General features: G+C 39.2%; 1 protein-coding gene across 1 annotated transcript in view; it reads right to left on the bottom strand.

The window, feature by feature from the left end:
* CRYBG3 (crystallin beta-gamma domain containing 3) overlaps positions 1-27,496 on the bottom strand; it is a 105,941-nt gene that overhangs the window by 70,517 nt on the left and 7,928 nt on the right. The window contains exons 2-3 of the mRNA XM_021687965.2: positions 18,268-18,334; positions 2,112-2,542 (exon numbers count right to left, since the gene is read on the bottom strand). Of these exons, the coding sequence (XP_021543640.2) occupies positions 2,112-2,542; positions 18,268-18,334 (498 nt within the window). The remainder of the gene's footprint in view (positions 1-2,111; positions 2,543-18,267; positions 18,335-27,496) is intronic.

Here is a 27,496-nt window from a genome sequence, read left to right as displayed (position 1 = left end):
TGAATAAATAAAAAAAAATAAAAAATAAAATAAAAAATTTAAAAAAACCAAAGGGGGGTTTAAAAAAAAAGGGGGGGGTAGGAAAAAATACAACCTTTCTGATTCACCTAATTCCCATACAACAGCCTCAAAATCTCCACCACTTTAATACTCTGGTACAAAAAGCCATCTGGAGAGGTTGTTAGAGAAGACTGCTGGGCCCTACTCCCAGAGATTCTGATTCAGTGGGTCTAATCAGATAATTTGTATTTCTAATGATTCCCAGGTGATGCTGATGCTGCTAATCCAAACACCACATTTTAAATAGCACTACTTTAGATAATCCTTTATTACAGAGGTACTCCAATTTAACCACTTTTCTGCTGTTGAACGTTTGTTTCTAATGATATGTTCCTGTAAATAATGCTTCAGCAAACACTCGTGTCTATCATTAGAAATAACCTACAAGCTTTTTAAGGTTCTTGACACATGCTGCTCTAAGCTATAGCTTCCACTCCCAGCACTGTATATGGAGCATCAGCTCTATCAACTCTGAGTAATACAGAAAATCGTCATTTACTGTTACTGTTATCAATTTAATAGGAGAAAGGTTATTCCATTTTAGTTTGCATTTCCTTGACTGCTGGTGAGAATAAGCCTTTCTTCCACTTATGTATTAGCACTTAATATTTCTTTTGTTTATATTGGTTGCTGTTTTTTTCTATTGTTGAGCTAGTGTCTAAAATGTTTATCAGTTAAAGCATTCTATGATATTTTTTGTACCTAATGTTCTCACTTGCCCATATAAGGTATCATTGTTTATTTTGTTTGACATATGGAGTTTGAAAATTAGAAGTGATCCAATCTACTGATCTCTTTCCTGACACTTTCCTTTGCTATCATGCTTAGAAAGCTGTTTCTCACCAACACAGAATAATTCCCATTTAGCTACTCTTAGTTTTGTATTTAAAAAAAAAAATTTGTTCCTCAATTTTGTTTCAGTATAATGAGTTAAGTGTCTAGCTTTTATTTTTTTCTCCAAATTGTTCATCTATTTCCCAAAGTCCTCCTTTATATAATACAAAAAAAAAAAAGTAAAAAAAAAGAGGACATAAAAATGCCATCACATTCAAGGGTTCAAATCACATATATACAAGGGTCTACTTCTGGACAATCCATTCTGTTCCAAAATCTGTAGCTTTACCAGCACACTGACATCTGGTAGGGCAAGCCCTACCCCATCCATCATGATGGCAAACTCAAATCTGTCTGGGTCTTATTTTCTCACAAGGGTGGGTCTGTGTCTACTTCTGGAACTTGCTATGAGGAATTAGCTCAAAATATATACATGAAGACACTCTGAAACTATAAACAACTACACAGTGAGCTCTAAGTTATCATCTACATCTGACTATATAATTACTGATGACCTCTTCAAATAATACAATTCACAGGTAGAAGTTAAATTAACATAAAATATTAGTTATGAATGAATACTTCTGTGTTACACAAAATGGATAATGAACTAAACATTGTTATATACATTTTCTGCGTAGAAAATAATCCTTCTAGCTCATCTGAGTAAAAGAAAAACAAGTTGGTGCCTGTTTGTCAAAGAAAGAAAAAAGGGATGGTGAAATCATTTTTACATCTGTGCAAGATTTCAGTTTCTCAGAGCTGTGGAAACAAATCACAAGGCCAGTTTTACAAGTAGAAGTCAATTTAACTTCTTTAACCCCTTTAATTTCATTCCACAAAGAAAAGATATTAACAAAATGTGAATACAAACCTTAGAATCATTTTTGTTCCCAAAATGCAGATCCTGACTCACTGCCTGTCCTAATACAGGAAGAATTCAGACAACAGAAAACACGCTCATTCAAAGAAGTCTTAAATTAGAAATAAATCTTGTACTATAACATAGTTAGCACCTAAAAGGTATCAGTACTGCCCTTTAAAATAGGTCCAAAGGCCCTAGATCATATGTATGATACACAGAATCATTTTTTTTTAACCTAGTAGCAGGGACATTAGAGAATACTTTTTCCAATCCCCTTAATTAATAAGAGAACTAAGGCTTAAAAGCTAGGTCCAAAACCTCACTTTTTTGGCTAAGTAAACTGTAAACTTACTTTAGTACATCACTGGTTTCCTGTTCACTGTCCTGTGTTGTATCCAAAGAAAAGGCATCTGATGTTTCAGCTGAGTTGGACTCAGGTTCTTCTGCTGGAAGCGCCTGGGTTCCCAGGGAGCCACCGAAAATCTCCCTCTCCCTTTTGACCCCTTCCTCAGGATGGTTACTGGGATTTTGTAGATCTTTCTCAGTTCTGTCATGGTCATCTTTGAAAGAAGATTGCTTGGCATCACCAAGAGATGATTTTCCTGAGATATTGAATAAGTTACCAAGAAACTGAAAAAAGCTTTCTTTTGGCTGTCTATCGTTTTCTCCTATTTTGGTATCTGAGGTGGAACCGGAAAGGTCATTTGGCTTTTTGGAATCTTCCTGCGTTGGAGGAGTGATTAGCTTCTCAGCATGGTTCTTTTTGTCCTCACTTTGGGGAATCTTTGAAAAAGAAATAGAGAATAATAAACATCATCATTTAAAAAAATCACACAAATTGACTAATAACTTCTTATATGACACACTTTGTGCCAGATGCGAGGGATACATCTGTGAGTAAGACTGATGGCTTCTGAATCTTCCGGCCGTTTACAGTCTAGTGAAGGGCACAGTCAGCACAACTTAAAACTATATAGTAAACGTCATGAAGGGAGGAATACAGCCCATGTGGGAAGACAGAACAGGAGTAACCAGTCCAGGGTTGGTGGCAGTGACAGCAGAGGAGGATTCCTAGAAGTGCCCTCGGAAAGACACGTACTACGTGACTATGTGATGCTTGTGCATCCCCCTCCTTCCCTAGCTCTCTCTCCTCCTCCTCCCCCACTCTATATAGTGATGTGCCAGCTTCTAAGAAGTTAAAGATGAATGGAGGTTAGGGTACAAAATGAGAAGAGTGAGGGATGTGTAGGGAGAGATAAGTAAAGGGACAGATCATGGCAAATTTTAGGCATATTTAAATTTAGCCTTAATTACTCAGAGCTAATGGACAGTACTTTCAAGCACTCTGTACATTAGATAACACCTAAATAAACCTCATTTCAGCACTGTCCTAACCCACAAAGAAGCTGCCACATTGTGTAAAATTGTTTCTCAGTAAGATGAGGAAAGACAGCAACATGGTGTTATCAATTCAGAGGAAAAGCCCACTATCCTTAGTAGTAAACCACAAAATCCTCAGATGTGCATTAATGCAAACCCTGTGCAGTACTGCGAACTCCTGCAGATGTTCAACACTTTCACGGGTGTGTTTTACCTGCTCATAATGAAGTTACTAATAAAACACATTCACACTCCTGTGTACTCTCTGGGAGCAAAGACTGAGCTGCTCTATCGAAGAGTTTGCTGGCACTCCCTGTCACACTCTCCCCTGAAGCTTCAATAACCTTAGGCCCATGTGCCAACTCAGCCTGCCTTCCAAACATGCCTACTCACCTACTTGTAAAAGGAATGCCTGTCTGACAGTATCTGTCAGATGTCATGCTCACTAGTCCTTTTAAAAGAAAAGCTCCAGTGTGAGTCAGAAAAAAGATCAGAACAGCAAGGTAAAACCACCTTAGGGCACTGTCAGTTCACATGACAAAGTTTTGTAAGAGGCTGATCCTCAAGGAGGCAAAAGCATCATAATTTCAATGTTATTTGTTTACCTCGTTCCATATTTTAATCCAAATTCAAAATAGTTTTAATGGAGTGTTCCCCTAACCACTAACACAATTTAGCATATGAAAGCTTGAGAAAAGGTTTAGAACCTATTAGCCCAGGTAATTAATTTCAAGCAATATTTCAAGTCTGTCCTCCACTTGCAGAGTCAGAGGGTATTTTTGAGGAAACATTCAGATAGCATTTTTCTATGTGTTAGGAGCTTAAAAAACTCGTGAGTCTCTACATTTAGAATATGACCAACCTTCCAGAGTCAAAGTCTCACCTTTTACTGGTTTCAACTGCAACTCACTCCCACTTGTCTCCACCTCATCCCTCCAACCTTGTGCTCATTATTGGGAGAATGTGCTATAAATTAGCTGTGTCCTCTCCTCACATAAAGGGCCTCTCAGTTTGGCAAAAGAAATGCTAGTTCACATTTCAAAAATGCTCATGTGTATGAAGATATACATTTTTTGTCCTTTAACTATGCCATTTAATTTGTTGTAATTATCAGCCACAACATTTCTTCCTGAGTTAAAATGAACTAAGACTGTAACATGAACATAACAGTGTATTTCTTTTTTTTCTATAGCTAGTATGAATGACTGCTCTTGCTGGGTAGCTATCTGAAGGAAGTAAACCGTAGGCTATTCATTAGAATATCATAAGTATTCTTAAAATGCTTCAGAGATTCACAAGAGTCTTATAAAATTGGGGCAATGGTTTAAAAAAAGGGGGGATATTAAGAGAACATGAAGATTACATTTTTTTGACATCGATAAAATCTCAAGATGACTTCTGTCAAAAATACTATTTATTTCACTGCCTCAGCTATTTTTTACTTGACAATTCCTTCCAAAATACAATAAACTGCTTTCTAAACAAAAGAGGTACATTTTGCTAAACAAGTGAAAACCTTTACATTTAACTTTATTTTTAGAAAAAGATTTTACTTATGTATTTGAGAGAGAGAGAAAGGAGAGAGTGGGCAGGGGAGGAACAGAGGGAGATGGACAAGCAGACTCCACCAAGAGCATGGAGCCCCACATGGGGCTTGATCTCACGACCCTGAGGATCACGATGTGAGCTGAAATCAAGAGTCAGAGGCTTAACCGACTGAGCCACCCAAGTGCCCCTAGATTTAACCTTTTTAGAATTATACAAAAAATTTTTGAAAATCACTTTTTTCCTTCCCTTTATTTTCAGCTTCTTTGCTATTCCAGAATCTGTATCTTCAGTTTACTAAAAAGCACTTTTTGTCCTTAGATGTCTCCATTTCTTAATTTTTCCCTAATAATCTTCTGAGAAATTTGTGTCAGTGAAATACTCCCAAAAGAAAAAAGCATCTAAATCTAGGAACAAAAACTAGCAGAAAAGAGCACTGCTATTCAAAGTAAACACAATAAATTCTTTATTTATATAATTAAAATTTTAAGTCTGATCTAAAACAGCTGCTCTTTCCCCTCAGCCTAAACAACAATAAAATTCAGCCTGCCACAAGCGAGGGCCAATGCTGCCTGCCAAAAGGACTGCCTGCCAATGTTCCAATGAGTAGAATGAAAGCAGTCAGGATTCAAGCAAACAAAACATCAATTCCAGTTGCTCTCAAAGATGTTGGCATTCCACATATAACAACAAAGGCTACTGATGAAGGCATATGTAACTGGGGAATTTGAAATTTTTTCCCTTCACACTCAATTTGCTATAATGCAATGTCCTTGGTCAATTTCATCCATCCATCTCCTCTCTTTGCTATGTGCCTAATACAGGGAAGCACAGAAAAGCATCAGGGACACTGATTAGTAAGACATAGTTTCAGCTTCAAGGAGCTTACAGTCTAGCAAGATACTCATTGCTTATTACTGTGTGGGGCTTACAAGAGAATCCACTGCATAGAGGAGGTAACATTTGAGCTTGCTCCTGAAGGGTGAGAAGAGCATCCTAGACACACAGTATACTATGTACAAAGACACAGAATTATGAACTCTGTTTATCATGGCAGGGGTGTGGCTGAAGAAGACTGGGGTACAGAACAGAGAATGAGGTGGATAAGATGACTAATAGAAGCAGAGGCTCAGGGATAACAAAGTCATAGATCACAGGCATTTAGTTTTCTAAACTGGGCAATGATTTGAGTAAAGTAAAAAATGGATACGGGAAATAGGAGAGGTGAGATCAGGATCTTGTGGGGATGGGAGGAGGTAAGGCAACAAATTACTTAGATGTCAAACACTGAATTTTTGGTCCCCTGCTGATGTAAAGATGAGATGTCTGGAAAGTAGTCAGAAGTGCAGTTTAAGAATGCAATTTGGCCATACACAGTGTATGCAGGATAAAACGGCTCTAGGGAAAAAAAAGATTAAGATTAAAAGGAGGTGCAAATTAGAGAAGAAATCAGTGAGAGATGGAGAAGGCAAAAACCAGACCAAGTCATCCCTCCAGAATACTGGTCTCTCTCCATAGGCAAAGGACAAAGACTATTTCCAAAAGCAAGTGGGGAGTAAATGCCAAATGCTACTGTGAGGTCTAGAAAGATGACTATCCTCCCCCACTGTTCTTCAAAAACAACGGGCACACTCATGCCTCGGGAACTGTATGTACATCGACTCTTCTCTCTGCTTAGATTTTCTTCCCTTACATAGCTATATGACTCACTCCCCCTCACCTCCCTCAGACCTTTACTTACAACTCATCTCTTCATTGAAAGCTTCCCCAGTCACTCCAAAATTGTCAATTCCTCCACTCTGAAAGTGCCAATATCCTCTCTCTTTTTCTCCTTTGTACTTGCTAGTGTCCAAATACACACACACATATACACTTCCATTATTTAATATCTGTTTCTTCCTCTACAAAGTAAAAGCCACAAGTGCAGGGATTTTTGTCTATTTCAATCAGTGCAGTATCTCTAGCATCTTGAAATGTGTCTGACAATCAGAGGTGCTCCAATAGTTGTTGGATTAGTAAATAAGTAATGAGGACTATACAGAAGCCCCAGGAATGCAGGAGGAATAGTCTTAACAGCTCAGGAATGTATGAGTACAGCCCCAAACTCAAGGTGTTAAGCTGTGAGTAGGCAGGCAAGGGAACAGGAATAGTCAGTAAATAGAAGGGAATATTTTGAGAAATTTTTTTAACAACAACAACAACAAAAAGACAGAATATGACAGTTTAAGGTCTAAGACAGAATAAATGGTTTTTTGTTCTTGTTTTGTGGATCAGCTCTATACCTACTGGAAAGAGAGTAACTGCTGTACATGAGAGAAGGATGCCAGGTCCCAGAGTGAAAAGCATAAAGTGAGATAAAGAGACCAGTAGAGTCTCTAATACTTTTTCTAATAATAAAGGGAAAGTATTAGCCTTGAAGAGGATTAGGGACACGTCCTCTTCCAGGTAAAGAGGTAAGGAAGTGGCAAGGTCTGAGCAATTCTGTAAATAGAGAAGACAAAGGGCAAGGTCCACCAAATGGCTCTGACCTCAGTAAGTGAGAGGAGAGATGGCAAGCCAAAGGAGGAACACACAGGTGGAGCTGGGACTTGGGCTCCCGAAATAGAGAAGACTTGGACAAGTGTCTCTGGGGAATGCAGTACTAGGCTGAAATGGGTATACCAAGTGGCAGTTAGGGTCCATGCTAGCTCGAAATCATTCATTCATTAAGTAAGAGCAAGATACCATTCCAGGTGTTTAGATGCAACCGGAAAAAAACAAAAAAACAAAAAACACCAATAGCCCTGCTTTCATGGAGCCCACATTCTAATGATGTAAGAATTTATTTGCAGGTCCAACTGGTATTAGTTTGTCACCCCCTCGAATATCCTAGAGCATGTGGCAGGTGCTGTGCCAACATGGTAAGTGGCACAGGGAATAAAGTCAAAAAGGTCACAGGATAGAGGCTGTCACCAAAGAGCCTGTTGAGTGGAAAATAATGAAGAGCCAGGTGACCCTTCCTTTACAGTCTCAAGCACCTGGCTTGGTCATCCTTTCTACCTCAGACTCCGCCTTCATTGTGCATAGAAAGGATGATCCTTCTGAACACCCTGACTCCCAGTTCCTTAACACCCTCAACTCCAGTGACTTTCACCTCCACTCTTCTTGCCTCTTCCATTAACTCTGACCCTAGTGAGTCACCCATAACTGTGTCACCTCTGAAACTCAATCTCAGGTATTCCCCATGTGCACACCCTCTCCTCCTTTCAGCTGTCTTACTCTACTGTCCCAGGTGTACCCACCACACCACTCCTCCTGCCCCATCATAGCTTCTGTCTTCTCCTACACTGTCCCTTTCAGTTCCCACAGTTTCCTATCTTTTCTACCCGGCCATCAAATACAACCAGTAACCTCAAAGTCTCTGTTTTATTCCTTGGTCATCCCCACTGAGAAAAATTCCAGTGTTATCTTTTCCTAACTAAATGAGTGAGTCTTGTTTTAAAACACCACAAGGATATGCACACCATGCAGATTTGGGCTGCGAACAATTCAAAATTTACAGCCCCAGCTGGAAATCTCTCTGTAACCTTTCCTTATTTTCCACAGCAGCTCTTTCACCTTTCCCACCCACTCCACTATCCTACCCCCTTGCTCAGCAGAGGTCACTACTCTCTATTTCATGAAGATATTCCCTCATAGCCCTGACTCCTGCAGCATCGGCATACTTCCTTCACTCACTAGCACGCTCACCACGAAGGAAGGACTCCTCCTCTTCCCAAGGTGAATTCCCTCACCAGGGTACCAGTGCAGAGTCCTTGAGGACTCCTTGGGAACCACAGTTCCTCATCTGCCCCTTCTGGAAGCCCACCATTCAAAAGTAAATGCACAAGGATAGCCCTCTCCTCTCTTTACTACCAACCTCCTCAAAAAAGGGTTCCCAGCCCTCACCATCTTCTTTACCCTTTCCTCCCAATCACTCTCTAAGCCCTTACAATCTGACTTCCTCCCTAGTTGTGCTGACCACAGTCTCTAAGAAACCCTGTCCCACTTGCTAATTCAATACACTTCTTACATGGTGCATCTGCAGAATGTGAGACTGAATCTCTTCCTGATAACCAATCTTCCATTTGCTTCCATGACATTACTCTGAGATTTTCCTTCTTCCTCTCAAACACTTTCTCCATCTCCTTCAAGCTCACATTATTCTAGCCATCCCTTACAGAACATATTTCTCCAATTTCCAGCCTGGGCCTGCTTTTTCTTCATGATCTTCTTTACGAGGTTTCATTTCCCACAGATTAATCAGATGATTCCCAGATTTTGATTTGCAGCTCAGACAGGATGTTCAACTATCAATCAGGCATCCATATCCACCTGGGTACTTCACTGGAACCTCAAGCTCAATACATCCAATACTGAATGTGTTCATGCTTTGTCTCCATTCTTTCATTTTCTGCAAATCTTAATACTTCCGCTTGTTTAAAAGTCAGACAAAAACATCACCTGTTTCCTTGCTTGCACTGTCCCCAGTCCATTCTCCAGACAAAAACTAGAGCAATCTTTTATAATTCAAATCTGGTCATCCCTAAAGGCCTTTAATCACTATCACGGCATGCTGTCAGGATAAAATCCAACCTCTCAAGCATGGCATTCAAGGTGTTGGTGGGTCTAGCCCCCTGTAACTTTCTCCAATTTCATCTCCTGCCACTCACAATGCTTGCAAATACCTAATGTCATCATATCCACCCTCATTCATTCTCTCCCCATCTCTCTTCTCTCTCTCTCTCTCTCCTACAGAATGTCTTTGCAATAATGCTATTCCCACTGCCGAGACCACTTACCCCTTGCCCTCTTTGTCTGGAAAATTTCTATTACAACAGAAGTTTTTTCAGAATGGAAATCGCCTATGTACATGTTCTTTCAGTGAACATTCCTAACACACTGTTTTCCCTGTCACCACAAGGTGAAAACAATTTCATCCTGAATATGACTATCACCTAAATTAACAGGTACTAAAATCTGGCACTCATACACTAAAACCAGCTGCTTACTTGAGAATTCTAGTTAATTTTCTCCTAAGACATCTGGTTGCTACATATTACTTGGCAAATTTGTCAATATTTGAAATTGTACCACCAGTAGTTAAAATTTCCTCAATTTTGAGGAAAATAATTATTATCAGATTATTACCAATATCTTGAGCTAGCTATAGATTAAGTGGTGCTAAAATTTTAAATCAAAATTACTATTAACCTTCATCATAATGGATTTAATTTGTGGTGGGATGCCTGATTAATTCCATATAAACTATTGATACATATTTGCATGAACAAAATTTTTCAAATGGATTTCATGACTAATGGTAAGGTGCAAAGATGAACAATTTATACTCCCACTGTTAAAGTAATTTTGCTTGAAAGATAACATTTTTATCACAGCATTATTTTTCCACTAAAAAGTTAGAACAGGCCAGCAGGTTGGCCTTCAACTATTTTGCTCTAAGCTGGTTATTGTTTAACATAACAAATTACCTACAACTTTTATGTCATGTCTCAGTGTTGTGATCAGTTCTGAGATGTCACAAATAACTTATTACTAAAGTTAGTTAAAAAGCTGAAATTTCACTTTTTAAAAATGCTCTAGAATAGAATCAAGGTTTTAGCTGAGGTGTTACTTTCAGTTTTTCATTTCCATGTAATCTCTGATAAAGGGATGTAGTTATATATGGTGTACCAAATAAGTGCCTTTAACCATAAGTGACCCAAGACAGTCATCTATCATGTGTCAGAACAAACAACACAGGAGTAAAAACTGTTGATCTAAAGGAGAAAAGTCTGAAGTATAGAGTAGCAATGGGTATGGACAGGAAGAAAGGGCTGTTGATGGTCCCTGGCACAATGGGGAGGGAGACAGAATGATAGAATCATTTCCAAACATCAAGATTGGGTAATTGGTGGCACCTTTTAGCAGGACAGAGAACACAGAAAGAGAAGGGAACTAGGATAAAATAGTCTGAGTTCAACTCTGAATGTGTCAAATCTTATACCCAGCAACACTGGCAGGAAAGGTGCATCAAAGAATTGGTTCTATTACCCTGATGCTCAGCAAAACACGTTGGGCTGGAGGGACAGGTGTGAGCTTTGTCACAGGCTTAGATGTAGGTAGAAATCAAATCAACCAGGGCAGGTTGTGTAAGGACAGAAGAAAAAAGGAACAAAATGACATAAGATAGGAGAAAAGCCACTCCTTTCTGTTGTGGTATAAAGAGTTCTCCAATGAAAACACTGGGCCAGAATAATAAATGTTTTTATTTCTAGGAGAGGTTTTCAGAACCCCCTCTAATGTTCTTGAATCAATATCTGGCACCCATGAAGGTAAATGTACTCACAAAAATCTGGAGTATGTATATTACCTTTCATAAGTCTGTTTCCATTTTGATAAGGTACTCCATCATACCACAAAGTAGGACCATTACAGGTCTACAGTAGAATGAGCTGCTGCAAATCAAACCAGGTGCCTTATAACACATTAAACAGCCAGGAACTCTAAGATATCAAGGCCCCAGACCAGCCCCAGCCATACAGACAGGCTTCAGCCCTGCCAGTTCCTTTGGGCATCTGACCACAGAGTGACACAGTGGGATCTCTACTTCAGACACTCTGACAGCACTCAGTCTTTACAGAAGCAATCAAGGGGTAAGAACTTTTGACTTCTAGCTAAATTTCAATATGTCTATCTCCACGTATGCCTTCTTTTCAAATGTGATAGAGAATCAATGTTTCTAATAGTTATTTCTATACTATGCACCCAGAAAAAATCAGCACCATTCTCAAACAAAAGAGTTCTAAGGTTTAGCCAGACTTTATATGGCAAGAAGGCACCTCTTTCCCTGAGTACCTGTGTTGTGTCTGGCATCGTGTAGTGCTATACATATTATCTCAGTTAATTCCAAAACACTTCTATGAAATAGGATTTGAACACCTCCCCTACACCCATACAGATCAGCAAACCAAAGTTCAAAGAGGTTGAGTAAATTTTCCAAGATTACAAAACTACCATATGGAAAGCTGGGATTTAAGCCCAGATTTGTCTGATTCCAAAGACTGTTCTTTCCATCACGGCATATGTTAATTTTAAAACTTTTCCAAGGGGTCCCATAGTTGGCAGAAGCAGAGAAATAGTGGCTTACTATGAGACCACTCATTCCAATCATCAACATTCCTATCAATTAAAGTTAATCTATTTATAAATGGGTTCCAAATGTGATTAAGTTGAGATTTTTTTAAGAGTTCCTGTATTTGAAAAAGAAAAATTTGAAAATCTTTTATTAATTTGATGTCATACTGCTGCTATTATCTGTATCGCTGAGAAAAAAGGATAGCAAGCATTTATTAAGGCCGTAATTTATTTAAAAATTAGTTCAGTAATCAATTTTCCCCTAACCTAACCAAGAAAATATTTTTTTAAAAGATTTTATTTATTTATTCATGAGAGACAGACGGAGAGAGAAGCAGAGGAAAAGGGAGAAGCAGGCTCCCTGAGGAGCAGGGAGCCCGACTCAGGGCTCCATTCCAGGACCTGAGCCAAAGGCAGATGCTTAATGACTGAGCCACCCAGGCGCCCACCAAGAAAACATTTAATGCATTTAAGTTTTACTGTCATTTCACTTTTGGCCAAAGGAAGTTGGAAAAAACCAATAAGGAAAGAAGAGTTACACAAACCAAAATATGAACAGATGTATAAATTTAATATATCCATCTTACTAAACAGCACTGTACATTCAATATAAAATTAATATAAAAAACAATGACTTTTTCTTCAGTAAGATTCTTGAGCTATAATTTTTCCATCTTTACCTATCAGTAAACAGAGACAATAGTTAAAAATGTACGGATCTTTGTTGTAAATGATTTACTTGTAAAACTAAGTGTTATAAATCATAAATAAAAATAATATGCACTAGACTGATACTCCTTGATTATTCATAGAACATCAAAGGCATCTATCAACCACTGCCTCTTGAAAACCACTCCAGAACCTTCATCAAAATTGTATGATTAGTTATAAGCAACAATTCTAAAATGGGACAAAAGTTAAATTTTATAAAAAGCAGATGTCAAGCTACTGAGAACAAGCCTAAAAATCATCAAATTATTGAGGTCTGGGTTGGAGAATCTATAACCTATGGCCCAGGTTTAATTCATTTCATTTAGCTCATGAATCATTTCTGAAAATAGACTTAGTGTATAGCTCTTTTAATTTTTTTAATAAGATTTCTTTTTGGTAAATTTAGTTTATGAATATACCTTATAAATTAAATTCACAAACGGGAAGCATTATACAGAACTGCATCTGAATTGTCTTGTCTCCTCTCACTAACAGTGTGGGTTTTCTTAAGTGACAATCTCTGAGATTCACTTTCTTCAACTATAAAAAGAGATAAAAATTCCAATTAACACTGTTGACGAGCCACACATATTGAGTGCTTCTCTTGTACAAAACATTCTAAAATGACAGTAAAGGAACGGTTTCAGTTATAAATACAAAGAGAGTAAGAGAGTACATATGAGCAGATAAGAGATTTCAAAAAAGTTTTAGAAGGCAAAGGCGGATGGAGGCAGAGTAACTCACCACAGGAAGCTTCTACCCAAGTGGCTGCAAGGGGGAACTCTGATCATGAGGGACACAATCTACTCCACAGACAGCCTGAAAAAGTTCAGGTTTTGAAGACACTAGGTACCACTTAGGGCAGTGGGATTAAACGTAAAGAGTTTGGTTGAAAATCTCCAGATTGGGTGTGCCTGGGTGGCTCAGTTGTTAAGTGTCTGCCTTCGGCTCAGGTCATGATCTCAGGGTCCTGGGATGGAGTCCCATATTGGGCTCCCTGCTCAGCGGACAGCCTGCTTCTCCCTCTCCTGGAGACTCCTCCTGCTTTTGTCTCCCTCTCCCACTCTTCCTGCTTGTGTTCCCTCTCTCACTGTGTCTCTCTCTGTCAAATAAATAAAATCTTAAAGAAAAAAGAAAATCTCCAGATGGAATACCTGAACCCAGGGCTCTTCTCCCATCCCAAGCAATTAAACGATCCTCCCTACCTCCCACCACCTCCACCTCTCAACTAAATACATGTAGAGAGAACATCTCTGAAGATACTGAGACTTTTGGGCAGACTAAATTTGAAGTACTAAAGGCCATCCATACAGAAATGTCTGGAACCCCAACAATCAAGCTTAGAGTTCAAAAGGGATGTCAAGTAAAGATCTGAGAGCCAAAAAATGAAGCAATACGATTGAAAGATATTACTTTGGAAGACAGACATTGAAGACAACTGAGGACTTTGAGAAACATCTATATGAAAAGTAATTTGGCCAGAAAGTCAGAAGGAAATAGCCAGAGGCAAGAATTGCAATGAAGTACAATATTAATGGAAAAGAAGATAAAAAAGCAAATCTGTGGAAAGAAGACAAGATCTGGAAAATCAAGTGTCTCAACTGGTTAAATAAAATAAGAACTAAGAAAAGACTATTGACTGCGATTAGCAAGAGATCACTGGTTTCACGGAATGACTTTTACTCATTTAACTACTCACTGAGCACTTATGACACATGTACCAGGCACAGTACTAAGTTTCCCATGTCTGAGGGAACTAGAGAAGAGACAGGAATCAAATTAGAAAAGATTAAGAATTGAACAGTGATTGGGAGTGACATGAAATGATAGATTGAAAGGAAACCAGATCCACCAAAGGGGAAAAAAAGTCTGTTTTGTGTGTTTATTTTTTAGAGGGGGAGAGAGAGGGAGGTGGGAGGGGCCAAGGGGGATAGAGGGAATCTTAAGCGGGCTCCATGCCCAGCACAGAGCCCGACACGGGGCTCGATCTCACAACCCTGAGATCATGACTTGAGCCAAAATCAAGAGTAGGATGCTTAACTGACTGTGCCACCCAGGTGCCTCCCAAAACAACTGTGTTTCAGAAAAGAAAAAGAAGCCAGTGAAGATGGAGGGATGGATAGTCAAGGCAAGGTCTAAGAGAAGGCAGGAAATAAGAGTCCAAAACCAGGGGGACCAAAACCAGATCAAAACCAAAGCAGGGGGCTTTCGGGAGTTTATCCTTGGAAGACAAAAAGGGATGAAAATTCCTCTGAAGTAGGTAGATGGCAGCAGGGAATTAGAGCATGACTTCCTACTCTTTTAAATAACAGTAGACGTGAATGCAACAGGACCAAGTGTCTAAGGCTACAAGACAAAATTGTAGACCCCAAAGAAAAACGAAGGTAGAATACGAACTAAATATCTGGAAGTTTTGCCAGCTAGATATAAGAACCTAATTCATATAAAAGAAATTTATCAGTGGAATGATAAATGCTAGCATTAGAAATGGCTACCAATGTTAGCAAAACAGCAAATCTTGTATAGCATCTAAGTGATAACTAAGAATATAATGATGTCCAAAGATAACATAAAGCTTCTATAGTCTTTAGTTGTTTGAAAAATATAATTAATTTTTGTAGCTTAAACTTATAACCAAACAATCGTCAACATCTTGATTTGGCATCTCAAAGTCAAATACTCACAAAAAGAAATGGATAAGAACATTTATTATTCATAAATCTGTTACATTTCAGACTCACCAGGAAAAATGCTGCATATTTTTTTCTTATCACAGAAGGCATTATCATAAAATTCAGATTAACAAGATGGAAGCATGGTAACAAATGTCACATTAGAGTGGAGTGCTGCTTCACAAAACTATTCATCAGAAAACAAATGCATATTTTATTCCATTCCTAACGAAAATACTTAAATTGAGACCATTTAGAATAACAGGATCATCAATATTGTTCTAACCTGTTTTCCCCCACAAGGTATGGTGCTGACTATTGGTGTTATCAAAATATATATATTTCTGATGCCTGGCAACAGGTATCTAAACCATTGGGCCTGTGTGGCTAGGTTGAAGAAATCTTACTAATAGCTTCTGGAAGGTAAAGCAATAATTACAAGGGCCAAATGCTCAGGCCACCACAGGGAGAGCACCATGGTGCACTCTCTATTACTCTCTAACTGCACTGCCCACGTATAAGTAATCTAACGGGTCTCAAATCCTAAGAGAAACAATCTCATGACTATGAGCCGTATCTACCTGGGGACCCAGATCCCAAATTGAAATTATCCTGGGCACTCAAACCAAGATATTAAGAATGGATAGAAAAGACTAACCATGGAGGCCCAGCCAATGTATCTGCCCAATGTACATATTCACCGCATCTACAAATGTGTGACTTTCTGGAACAAATCTCTGCAGGTACAAAGTAGGACTACAGGAAAGGCCAAATCTGAAGGCTGAAGGTTTTTTGTGGGGTTTTTTTGAGTGAGATTATAGCTGGAGTAGTACAGCATCAATTGCAGGTCAAGTGGGGAAACAAGTGGAGCCTCTGAGGGGAAGGCAGCAAGGATAGCAGGAATGTTTGGTGAAGGTCAAGACAGGTACGGAGGCAGTGAGGGATTAGGAGATGGAGTGAAGGAGTTAGCAGCCAAAGAAACCTCAAAGTTTGAGATCTCAAAAGAAAATACTTCCTGTAAAACAACTGAAGAGCAAGGCTGCATATATATCATTAGAAGTCTTGAAGTTAAGGCAACTGAAGACATGCAAAAACCGAAGGAAGAGAAGAAGAAAGCTACAGAGCCCTTGCAGTGGTAAACCAGTAGGCTGGCTAACAGTTGGCTGAGTTGACAGGAAAAGAGTAGGTAGAAATGTTGTAAAACCTGAAAGCAGGATTTTTTAAAAAATTTTATTTATTTACTTGAGAGAGAACATGGGGGACACGGGGAGAGGGAGAAGCAGATTCCCCACTGAGCAGGGAACTTGATGCAGGGCTTGATCCCAGGACTCTCAGATCACGACCTGAGCTGAAGGCAGATATTTAAACGAGTGAGCAACCCAGGTGTCCCTGAAAGCAGGATTTAATAGCCAAACTCACAAAGGAACGAAGATAGATAAGGAAAGCAAGGTGATCCTGATTTTTTTTTCGATAAAGTTAAAAAACAAATCAGATCCTGATATTTTCTCTCAAAAAATATTTATATTGTTTATTATGATGGGGGAACAATGAAAACAGCTTTATCGTCACCATATCTAATGCCTTTGGACTTCATATAATGTTTAAGAGTCCCCTTATTGGTAATGAAGAATTCAGATGACTTTTTTCCCTCCATTGACCAAGCTAATTTACTCTGAAATTCACGGAAAGCACAAGCATTCTGCTTTACGGATTGTCACAAATCATGTGAAAAGAAAATTGATGAGACCAAACTCCATGACTGTGGGACAGCTACAAAAGCTTGATCACATACCTGGCATCACATCACTGAAAAACACAAACATTCAGGTTCTAGAAAATCACTTATGAGTAAAAAGAAATGTTACAAGGTTCAGTGATTTTCAAGGATTTTTTTTAAACATTTATTTTATTTTAGGGGAGCCTGGGTGGCTCAGTCATTGGGCGTCTGCCTTTGGCTCAGGTCATGATCCCAGGGTCCTGGGATCAAGCTCCGCATCGGGCTCGCTGCTCCACGGGAAGCCTGCTTCTCCCTCTCCTACTCCCCCTGTTTGTGTTCCCTCTCTCACTGTGTCTCTGTCAAATAAATAAATAAAATCTTTAAAAAAAAAACATTTATTTATTTTGGAGGGGGGGGGGGAGAGAGAGAGAAAGCAAGCGGGAGGAGGGGCAGAGGGAGAGAGAGAATCCTCAAGGAGATTCCCCCCTGAGTAGGGAGGCTGATGCGGGGCTCCATCCCAGGATCTTTAAATCATGACCTGTACCAAAATCAAGAGATGGATGCTCAACTGAGCTACACAGGCACCCCGATTTTCAAGGATTTTTAACCACACTTATCAGTAACTACCTAGGGAGGTGTGTAGCTTATATACTTTTCATGCTTGTCCTGTAGAAGCAAGGAAATCTGGTTCATATGTGAGCTGACCAAAAATATCCATCACACACTAAGAACATGTTATTAACTTCCAAAAGCACTATTAAATGTCATCAGCATTTGATAAAACACAACATAAAGAACATCCTAGGGAAAAGAAACTATGGAAGTCAGGCAATCCAATTGACAGATTAGAAAACTAAGGACAGGGGCGCCTGGGTGGCTCAGTCGGTTAAGCGTCTGCCTTCAGCTCAGGTCATGATCCCAGGGTCCTGGGATCGAGTCCCGCATCGGGCTCCCTGCTCCGCGGGGAGCCTGCTTCTCCCTCTGCCTCTGCCTCTCTCTCTCTCTCTCATGAATAAATAAATAAAATCTTAAAAAAAAAAAAAAGAAAACTAAGGACAAAGACATTAAATGCATCAGCTGAAGGCCTCACAGCTGGTTAGTGGAAAAGCTGAGATAAGAACACCCCACTCTCAAACTCTCCCCAGTGCCGCTCTCCCCTCACCGCATCCCACCTAAATACTACATCCAACAGAGCTGGGCTGGATTTCCACATAAATAATATAGCACTGCTTTTGAAATGTAAAATGAGATGACAGAATCTAAAAGAAGTAGGAACAGAAATTAAGAGAAATATTTGCTTAATATAAAATATTAATTTAAAACTATACCTTTACTGCTTCTGATGAAAGTACATTATCCTTTTTCTGACTTGTGCTCATGGACTCATTTTCAACACTGAAAAATAAAAACCACAGTTTCTTCAAAATTAAAAGAATTACTAAAATCATAGTTTCTGAGTTTAAAGTAAAAATTGCAAGGTCTTTTATATGCAATTCTCAAAAGATTCATGTACAAAATGTAAAAGAATATGTTGACTTGAATCTCTACACTTGAAAACACATTCAAAAATACTCATCCAGGCCTCAGAAATTTTTGTGAGCCTATTATGTGCTACATTTTCTTATGTTGATAATCAGCATCACAGCGATGATGCACCTGAACAAAGAAGCAACAGTGTACAACTCTCACAATCTTGGAAATGACTAACACTCTACGATTTTATTTATATTAAGATTCTCCATAGCCTGATCTTTTTTTTAATGCCCATATTCGTACTATACGAATAGAATATATTTCTCCTCAGCAAGTCTTTATCAACATACAGGATCACCTAGTGAACTTTGGGAATAACGCAAACGTAGATGCAGGCTTATCTAGCCCCAAATGTGTCCCAGATGGCACCTTAAGAACCTGATTTTCCAGGGCGCCTGGGTGGCTCAGTTGGTTAAGCGACTGCCTTCGGCTCAGGTCATGATCCTGGAGTCCCGGGATCGAGTCCCGCATCGGGCTCCCTGCTCAGTGGAGAGCCTGCTTCTGCCTCTCTCTCTGCCTGCCTCTCTGCCTACTTGTGCTTTCTCTCTGTGTGTCAAATAAATAAATAAAATCTTTAAAAAAAAAAAAAAAAAAAAAAAAACCTGATTTTCCAGACTGTCACCTTTAATTGTCGTCTTGTCTAGAATACCTTCACAGATGCCTTATGAGATGTCATAATAAACTATGCTTCCTATTGGGCACACATACATTTCAAATACAAAATTTTATATTTCTATGTTTATACATTATCTTGTTGTCATACTTTTGTAATGCTAGACAAATTGAACAGCTCCCCCACTAAAGATTATCATGACTGTCTGCCATGCTCCAGGGATTGCCCTTGGCCTTGAGGATGTAAGAACAAGTAGGTCAGGGTCTTTGTAAAACTCAGTCTAGTAGGGGAGACTGATAAACTAAGAATACAGTTTGAGAAAAGTTACAGCTGCTATATGAACAAAATACTATGGAGCACAGAGGAAGGAAGGAACAGCAATTCTGCCTCCTCCGTAAAGTGCCCACAGAGGAGGTACAAAGGAGGCGGTGATAGAGAATACGGCATTTTCAGGAAACCATGTTTTGTTTGTTTTAATCTAAGACTGGAGCGCAACAACTTGGCAGAGGTAACTCTGCTAGATATGAGAATGATACCAGAGGTAGTACCTGCCAGACTATGGAGAACCTGCCTGACCCGTTTCAGAACTTGATCTTTGGCCTACTAGGACTGGGAAGCCCTTAGCCAGGGGACAAGCATAAAGCAGGCGAATGACTGAGAGTGGGAAAATACAGGGAATCATGGTGGCTGGTGGCAGAGTGAATGAAAAGGAGTGGTCTCAATAGCTCAGATTAGACAGGATAGAAAGAGAAGACATGATTTAGGCTATTTTTAAGTTTTCTATCCATAAAGCCCAGTGCAATTATGTAGACTATCCAGGGAACAAATGGTAATGGTAAAAACACAGAAAGATAAAGATCATAAACATGTGGAAAAGACAATGGAATTAAAATTTCATTAAGTCTCAGACTCTATGCAGAAATACACAGACCCAGAAGACACAGTCATACTCATAGGCCTTTTAAATGTCAATAGGAAAAGCAACCAAGTAAAGAAGATGAACACATGAGCTGTGTGCTTAACACATGAAAATTCCATGCGAAAGATCAGGGACAGAAATGGAAAATATTGTACAATTCAGAACTGTAACCAAATACATCTATATATCTATAAAATAAGAATGTCTCTAACACTGCTACTTTAAAAGTGAGTGGGTTCTTATCTCCATTTTCTATTTTCTATTTTAGATTTTTTGTCACGTTTGTTTACAATTCGTTTTTTAAATTAAATGTCAAGACTGGTCTATTTAAGCTCAATTCAAAAACAAAAAAGAGAGAGAGAGAGAGACCAGCAAAATACATGTAAGAAAGAGCACATTATAAGGATTTGGAGTATATTCACGGATAATACTGATCTTAATGATTTTATAAGTATATTCTCTAACTACAACCTATTTTGAATGACCCACCTAAAAACTAAACATACAAATATTTTAGTCTCCAAGTTCTTGTTCAAGATTCCTGAAATTCTACTTAAGAGTGTTTACAGCGCTTTCTGTAAACTTACTGCCTTAGTGAGATTGGAAATGAAAATGGAATAAGTTTCCTTTCCAATACAAAACCTCTGTAGAAAATGTAGCTCCAGGTTTATGGGATCAACGCAGATATCAGTATTTTCATTTAGCTATAATCATATCCACTCTACACAAACACACACAAAAATGCCAGAAAAATATAGTTGTACGTCGGCACACAAGAATTCCATATTGAGCAAACAACTGAAGAATTTAAAGCTGAAAACAAAAGAATATTTGACACTTCATAAAACTTTCTAAAACTTACAGCCTATGTTTAAGTCTCATGAATCTTACTGCTAAATCAAAATTTGAAAATGTGTTGAGTTCTAAAGTAAACAACACATTTTAAAAATTCTGGCTTAGCTATAAAAATCTAGTTTCAATTAAAGCTTTCCCCACCTCTTTTCTAGTTTACTAAAGAGTCCTTCTTAATTGATCTCTGGCATCTTCAGAATTGCTCTGTTTCAACCCCTACTTCGCGTCAAAATGATTGTTAATCTGATCCCACTTTCCAGTTTAAAAATCCCTTCAGTAAATCTCTATCAGTTGATGAATAAAATGAAGAGTCCTTAGGATATATAAAGTTATTCACGTGGCCCCAGATACACCTGCCACATAGAACCACTTCACATTCTCAGAATATGCCAACAAACCACTTTCTTTTGCCTGCCTGCAACATCCTTTGACACCTTGCCCAACTCTTAATCCTTTACAATTTAGTCCTAGCTTAATCTTTGTTTTTTGGGGGGGGGAGGGGGTTCTTAATGAACCCAGTGATACCACTCATACATTTCTGCTCTTTACCATAACATCAAGCTATCTAACTAGAATTTGAACTCAAATTCAGAAATTTTATCATTCATGTCTGTATCCCAGAGCTGAGCACTGTGCCTGGTGCTCAAATATTTGTTAAATTAAAAATATATATATATCAGACAGTTTCTCCATTTGTGCCTGCTTAATCAAAAAAGTGTTCCTTTGGAAACAATGCAATGCAAAACACACAAAAACAAAACAGAGTAGATGAAAATACTGAAAACACTGGACTTAGATGTCTGCTTAGTTAAAAAAAAAATAAATAACAGAAAAGACTCAAAAGGCTTGAAATAGTATTCTCAGACTCTTTAATATATGCGGGAAAGAGAAACATGTTCAAATTCAGATGATCTCAAACCTTATGAAAGTTGACAATCTGTTCTTATTGTTCTTTCACAATTTAACCCCCTTTGAGACTTGGGAATAGTTCAATAGCAGTATTTTTCGAAAGCACACATTTTGCTCATGGCTAGGGGTGAGGGACAGGACTCATAACCACACGTAGGGAAGTAAGAATACCTTGCATTTCTAAATAGCCTCATCTTAGTTAGCTAACAGAACTCTGGAAATTAATCCTTCAAAATAGCCCAGATAAATATCAAGGTCAAAGTAACACTGAAGTTCCTCATTTTTGAAGCAACTTATTTAGACCCTACCTGAAAACCAGGAATCCAACGTGTAGCCATTAACCGTTTACTTTCCAGACAAACTAAAATCTCTGGGCCAAGAAAAAAACGGAGCACATTAACATTCTAGAGTTCAAATAATTTACAGAGGAAAGCCCCTATCCTGTCAATGTATCTTATACTCTTATTTTTTATTAAATTATAACAAGGTTCCCCAACCCATAGCAAATAAGAAGCAGAAAATTAGGGACAAGAACATACTCACTCATCGGATAAGTACTGCCCCCTCTGTTTTTAAGTCCCCTTTAAGTGCCAGGCACTGTTCTTGGTGCTAGGGTGCAGTCAACACACCACATGAAATCCTTGCCCTCACTCCTTCAGAATCCCTACATAGATGCACCACAATCAGCTGGGCAATCATATTATAAAGCATATTTATAAAGCAAATGTATGTGCCTAATTGTCAAGGATTCCAGTTGGGTCCTAGGAATATGCACTTCAATAACCGACTCCCCCTTCCCAAGGTTGTTCTGAAGCAAGTGGCCCTCTGACCACACTCTTGATAAACAATGGTCTGAGAGCCTTCTGTTCAGCAGAAGCCAACAACTGAGAGTTGTATAAGGAAGAGAATGATCTAGTCTGAGAGATCTCCACTTAACATTATTTAAATTTGTTAAGTGTTGATAAAGGTAGGTATCCATTATGTAGAAAACTCAGTCATGTAAAACATTACCGGTTTTCCAACACCCAGGCCCTGCAGAGCTCCTGGCCCCAGCAAAAAGCTGTTGCCCTAATGAGCATGCTGAGCATTGCAAGTCCACAGTGGGACCAACAAGAAAAAACAAACCCTCTTTTGGTGTATACCACAGACTGAAGCACAAGGGATGCTGCTGGCCCTCTCCCAGATTCAGTTCCTCACATGGTAAGAATGCAACTTCCTAGATGGTCAACAGATAGACACGCAGGGACAGCACACAGACTAGGAGGACAGGGTGGAGACACAGTGAGGGAGAGTAAGGCTGTCCACTCCTCCCCCTCCTGGAGCACAGCTGCTGGGCATTGCCTCTTACTCTGCCTTTTCTCTCACACATCATTCCTGGGGCTGGATCAGAAAAATCTGGAAATGTTAAAGAACTGAATACAGCTTTCATAACTGTCTTCTGGAGGCTTGCCCATTCTCTACAGATGCAGAAGTCTATTATTTCTTGCCATTTTTAGAAAGGAGGCAATGTTTGGTGTTAGAGACATCACTGGCAGTAATTCTGACCATCTCTAAACACAAAGCCACTTAATAAAACATAGTCCCCAATTTGGGAACACCATATACATCTGACCAGTCCCCCAGATTCACTGTCCCTAGGGAAATGAAGAATTTCCCTTCTCTCCATCCCCATCATCCCACTCAGCCTGGTGCGGCCGGAAATCATCTTCCCACTCTGATTTTCACTTCCATTGTATGAAGTATGGTCTACAATAGAGGAACCAGCAGCACTGAGGACAGGGAAAGAGAGTCAAGGCATATCTATTGTTTTCTCTTCCACCACTAACCTAAAACTCTTCTGGTCTGCTAAACAGCATCACCCTCTCCACCAGACTCCATCAGGCCTCCTGCCTGGTGTGTTGTTCCTCACCTCAGAGCCTACTTGACACCATTCCTTTGATGAAACTCAAGAAGCAGCCAGAATCTGGCCTTCCTTTGAAATGTGATCAAATCATACTCAGTCCTCCAGTGTGACTTTACCATGGAGAACTAAATGAAAAAATAATATAGAACAAGAAGGGGTCTTTTACCTATCCACACCCTTTCTTGTTGTCATTAGTAGCGAAGTGCTTTGCAAAATGGACTTATGTCTATTTCAGGGACAGACCTTAGGGACAAAGGTCACTTCACTCAAAATGCACATTTCTGGATCCGATTTTTCAAATATATAAAATGAAAGCGTCAGACCAGCTCTCTGCCAGATCTAAAATCCCATATGATCCTCCAGTGGTAGGACGAATGGAAAAGGAAACAGGTAGACTAAACTTGAAGTTTTGTATGGTGAAGGAACTGAGAGACTCTGACCAAGAAACCAACTCAGTATCAAAATTAATACCAGGACATTCTGAGAAAGAGACAGAAACTTGTACAGTCCTTATTTCCAACCTACTGAGGCCACCTCCGGGCCTGTCCTGTATTCCCTGAGACTCCACCCTCTCAGCCCGCATTTGGGTCCTTAAATACAGTATGGGCTTTTATCCCCACAAACTTTCAAAGGGTCTGCTGCTGCTTTGGGGGCATCTACACTACCTTGGAATTTTTTCTTACAAACACAGCTTCACACGACAAGCCTAGAGGCTCTCTTTGTTCAATATTTTACTGAAGGCACGTTATGGATTAAACTGACTTCTGTGCATGGGCCTAGAGTGGCCTGCTTCCAACCCTGCTTCTATGGGGACAGAGTTCCACACTGACGATTTACAAACAGCCATCTGGAAAACTGTCCATTCATAAACAGTGACTGCCAGCAGTAGACTAGTACTTGTATTTTTTAAGTGACCATTAACAGAATATAAAACAGGTGGTTATGGCACTATTTCTGGGCTTTAAATTAAAAGGTAACTAAAAGCTGCAATTTTAAGGCAGTTGAACAGCAAGTATTTTAGCTCAAACATCTGGCATTTGAATTTCAGAACTCTTTGGAGAAAAACTGGGAGAAGGGAGGAAAGGTTTATGAAGCTCTGCTGCTTTGCAATCTTAGACTCTTCTGACAGTCCTTCCCCCATCATGTCAGCCTTCTCCTGTAATTTATGTATCCACCTGGAAGCTGATTTACTTCCTGTCCCCCATCCCATGCCCCCAAAACAAGACCCATAATTGCAGTTCAATCACAGGCTAGAGAGAACGTTGCTATGTTTGATGTGTACCTGAGCTGTTGATAGGTGACACCAGTAACTGCTCTCCTCTCCCAAAGTCCTCTACCCCATACCCTTCAGATTCTAAACATTTATGACCTACTTCACACGAATCAACACCCTCAATCTTTTGCTGTGACATGAATTCAAAACAGTGTTCTGGCTGCCCTCTAAAATGGGCACCCATTCATGCAGTATTCATCAAATTGTCCTAAGGAAGGGGCACTGGAGATCCAAGGACAGACAAGACTGTGCCTTCCCAGAGCCCGACCAAGGCTGACCTCACTTCCAACCTCCAACTCAAATTCTTTCTCACTGCAAATTCTTCCAGACATCAATAAACCAACAATCTTTGTGAGAATATATAAACACACACACACGCACATATAAACTTGCACCCAAATGATACTTTCAAAAAGGAAACATCTCAACTCCCTACCTTGGCCTACCTCCTCTGGCCCCCGACTCCCTTCCTCATGTCATTGACAGCCGCTCTCCCTTCCATTCTGTTGTCTCTGCTCACTCTGGCATCTGTGCCAACGTGACCTGCCCCAGGGCCCTGGAACTAGCTGTTCCCTCTGTCTGGAAAGTTCTTTTCTCAGATTTCTGTCCCACTCCCAAGTATCATCCAGGTCTTTGCTCAAATGTTATGCAAAAAAAAAAAAAGGGGGGGGCCTTTCATGACCATTCTATCTACACCTTACTCCAGACTCATTATCTCCATCATGTCCCATTCCCTCACCATGTTTTATTGTACTTCAGGGCACATTATATATTATAGAATTTGTTAATTTTCTACCCTCTCCCATTCGAATGCAAACCCTATACAAGCAGAGGCACATTTAGATATTCAAACTGAATTCTGAAAATTAAAGTTTTTTTAAAAAAACTAAATTTAGAATTTTTTATAATTTGTATAAATATATATACCATTGTAGAAAATGTTAAAGCATCCTTGTTGAGTGAAAAAAAAAATAAAGTTCAAAATCCTGAAGAGACCTTTCACTTTTTGTAAAAAATATGCATATATGTGGAAATGCACATAGGAAATAGTCTGAAAGAATAGTATTTGCCTGAGTGGGTAGGGTTATGAGTTGTACTTTTTTCTTTTTGATTTTATAATTTCATACCTGTTTTACAAAAGCCTATATTTCTATTAAAAGGACAAAAAAATACAAAGTATTGTAGTTGATTTCAAAAAGCAAACAAATGCAAGTTAGTGGAAATGAATTCAGAATAGACAAATTACAAAATACTAATACTACAATTACATAATGGTATCCTTTGTATCATAATGTATACAATATTGCCGAATGAGATCCTTATTTGCCTTCCCAGAACAATGAAATAATAAAAATTATTACAGTACACATTTCCAGTTTAGACTAATAGAGCACAATGCCACCCCTCCAGCCAGGGTATACTCCTCGGTGATCTGACAAGACAATAAAAGGCTGAGAATTCACATCTCACCTAACCTGTCCCAGTTAATAAAACAGAAAACTCAGTATTTCATTCTTTGTCATAAGAAGCATGGCAATTATAAAAAATTATCATCTGCCACTAAGGTAGTATCCATGCTTTGTATAAATTTAATACAAAGAATAAAGCACAAATTTCTAACATATTTTTAGAAATTACATGAAACCACTATTTGTGAGGGCACTCGAACGCCATTTCCACATTGTTTCTCGCATTGCCATCTGTGCTACTTGTCATAAGGAAGACAGAGAAGCTAGTGTGTTGTGTTCGTGAAACCAAAATTGTATTTCATAAGAATCTAAAGATTGGCTTTTGATTTAATTCCAAACTTATAACAATTGTATTGGCTGGATGAGTAAAGCTAAGTGGGAAGAGGTATAAAATAGCTAAGTCCTCATCTACCATAACGAGAAGTCAGTATAAGTTAGCTAAAGCTTATAAATCAAGAAAGAACAGTAAGGCATTGTTCAGGCACATGTACAAAAATACCAGAAGAAAGAGATTAAGCAAAATAAAAGTTTCCACTAGGGGAGCCGGGGTGGCTCAGGAAGTTAGGTGACTGACTCTTGTTTAGGCTCAGGTCATGATCTCAGGGTGGTGAGGTGGAACCCTGGAGTGGGTTCTGGGCTCAGCGGGAAGTCTGCTGGAGGTCCTCTCCCTCTCTGCCCCTCCCCCCACTTGCACACGTGTGTGTGTGTGCACGCGCGCACACGTGTGCAGGCATGCTCTCTCTCTTAAATCTTTTAAGTTTCCTCTAAAAATCGTGTCAAGAATGGCCCCACACCTGTTAAATATTCCTACAGCCCTGAGTGTCACCTGAGTACTTACTTTACAGGAAGAAGATTTGTGCTATGTCTGCCCTCTCCACAAAACTGCATGTATGCTTTGAGCCAAAGAACATGTTGCAGCATATTTGCTGCTGGGATTCGCTGAGCCTAGCACAGTAACTAGTACAAGGGGTACTAAATGAATTCTTGGTAAACATGAAGTTTTCATACATGACTTTTCCAGTAAAAAAAAAAAAAAGTCTTCCTAATATACAGGCATACTGATTTTGTACGCACCTATTATTCCAT

This window comes from Neomonachus schauinslandi, chromosome 1, assembly GCF_002201575.2.
Source record: "Neomonachus schauinslandi chromosome 1, ASM220157v2, whole genome shotgun sequence".
Taxonomy (NCBI): domain Eukaryota; kingdom Metazoa; phylum Chordata; class Mammalia; order Carnivora; family Phocidae; genus Neomonachus; species Neomonachus schauinslandi.
The sequence above is the reverse complement of the archived record's forward strand: the minus strand, read 5'-3'. Positions and strand labels throughout refer to the sequence as shown.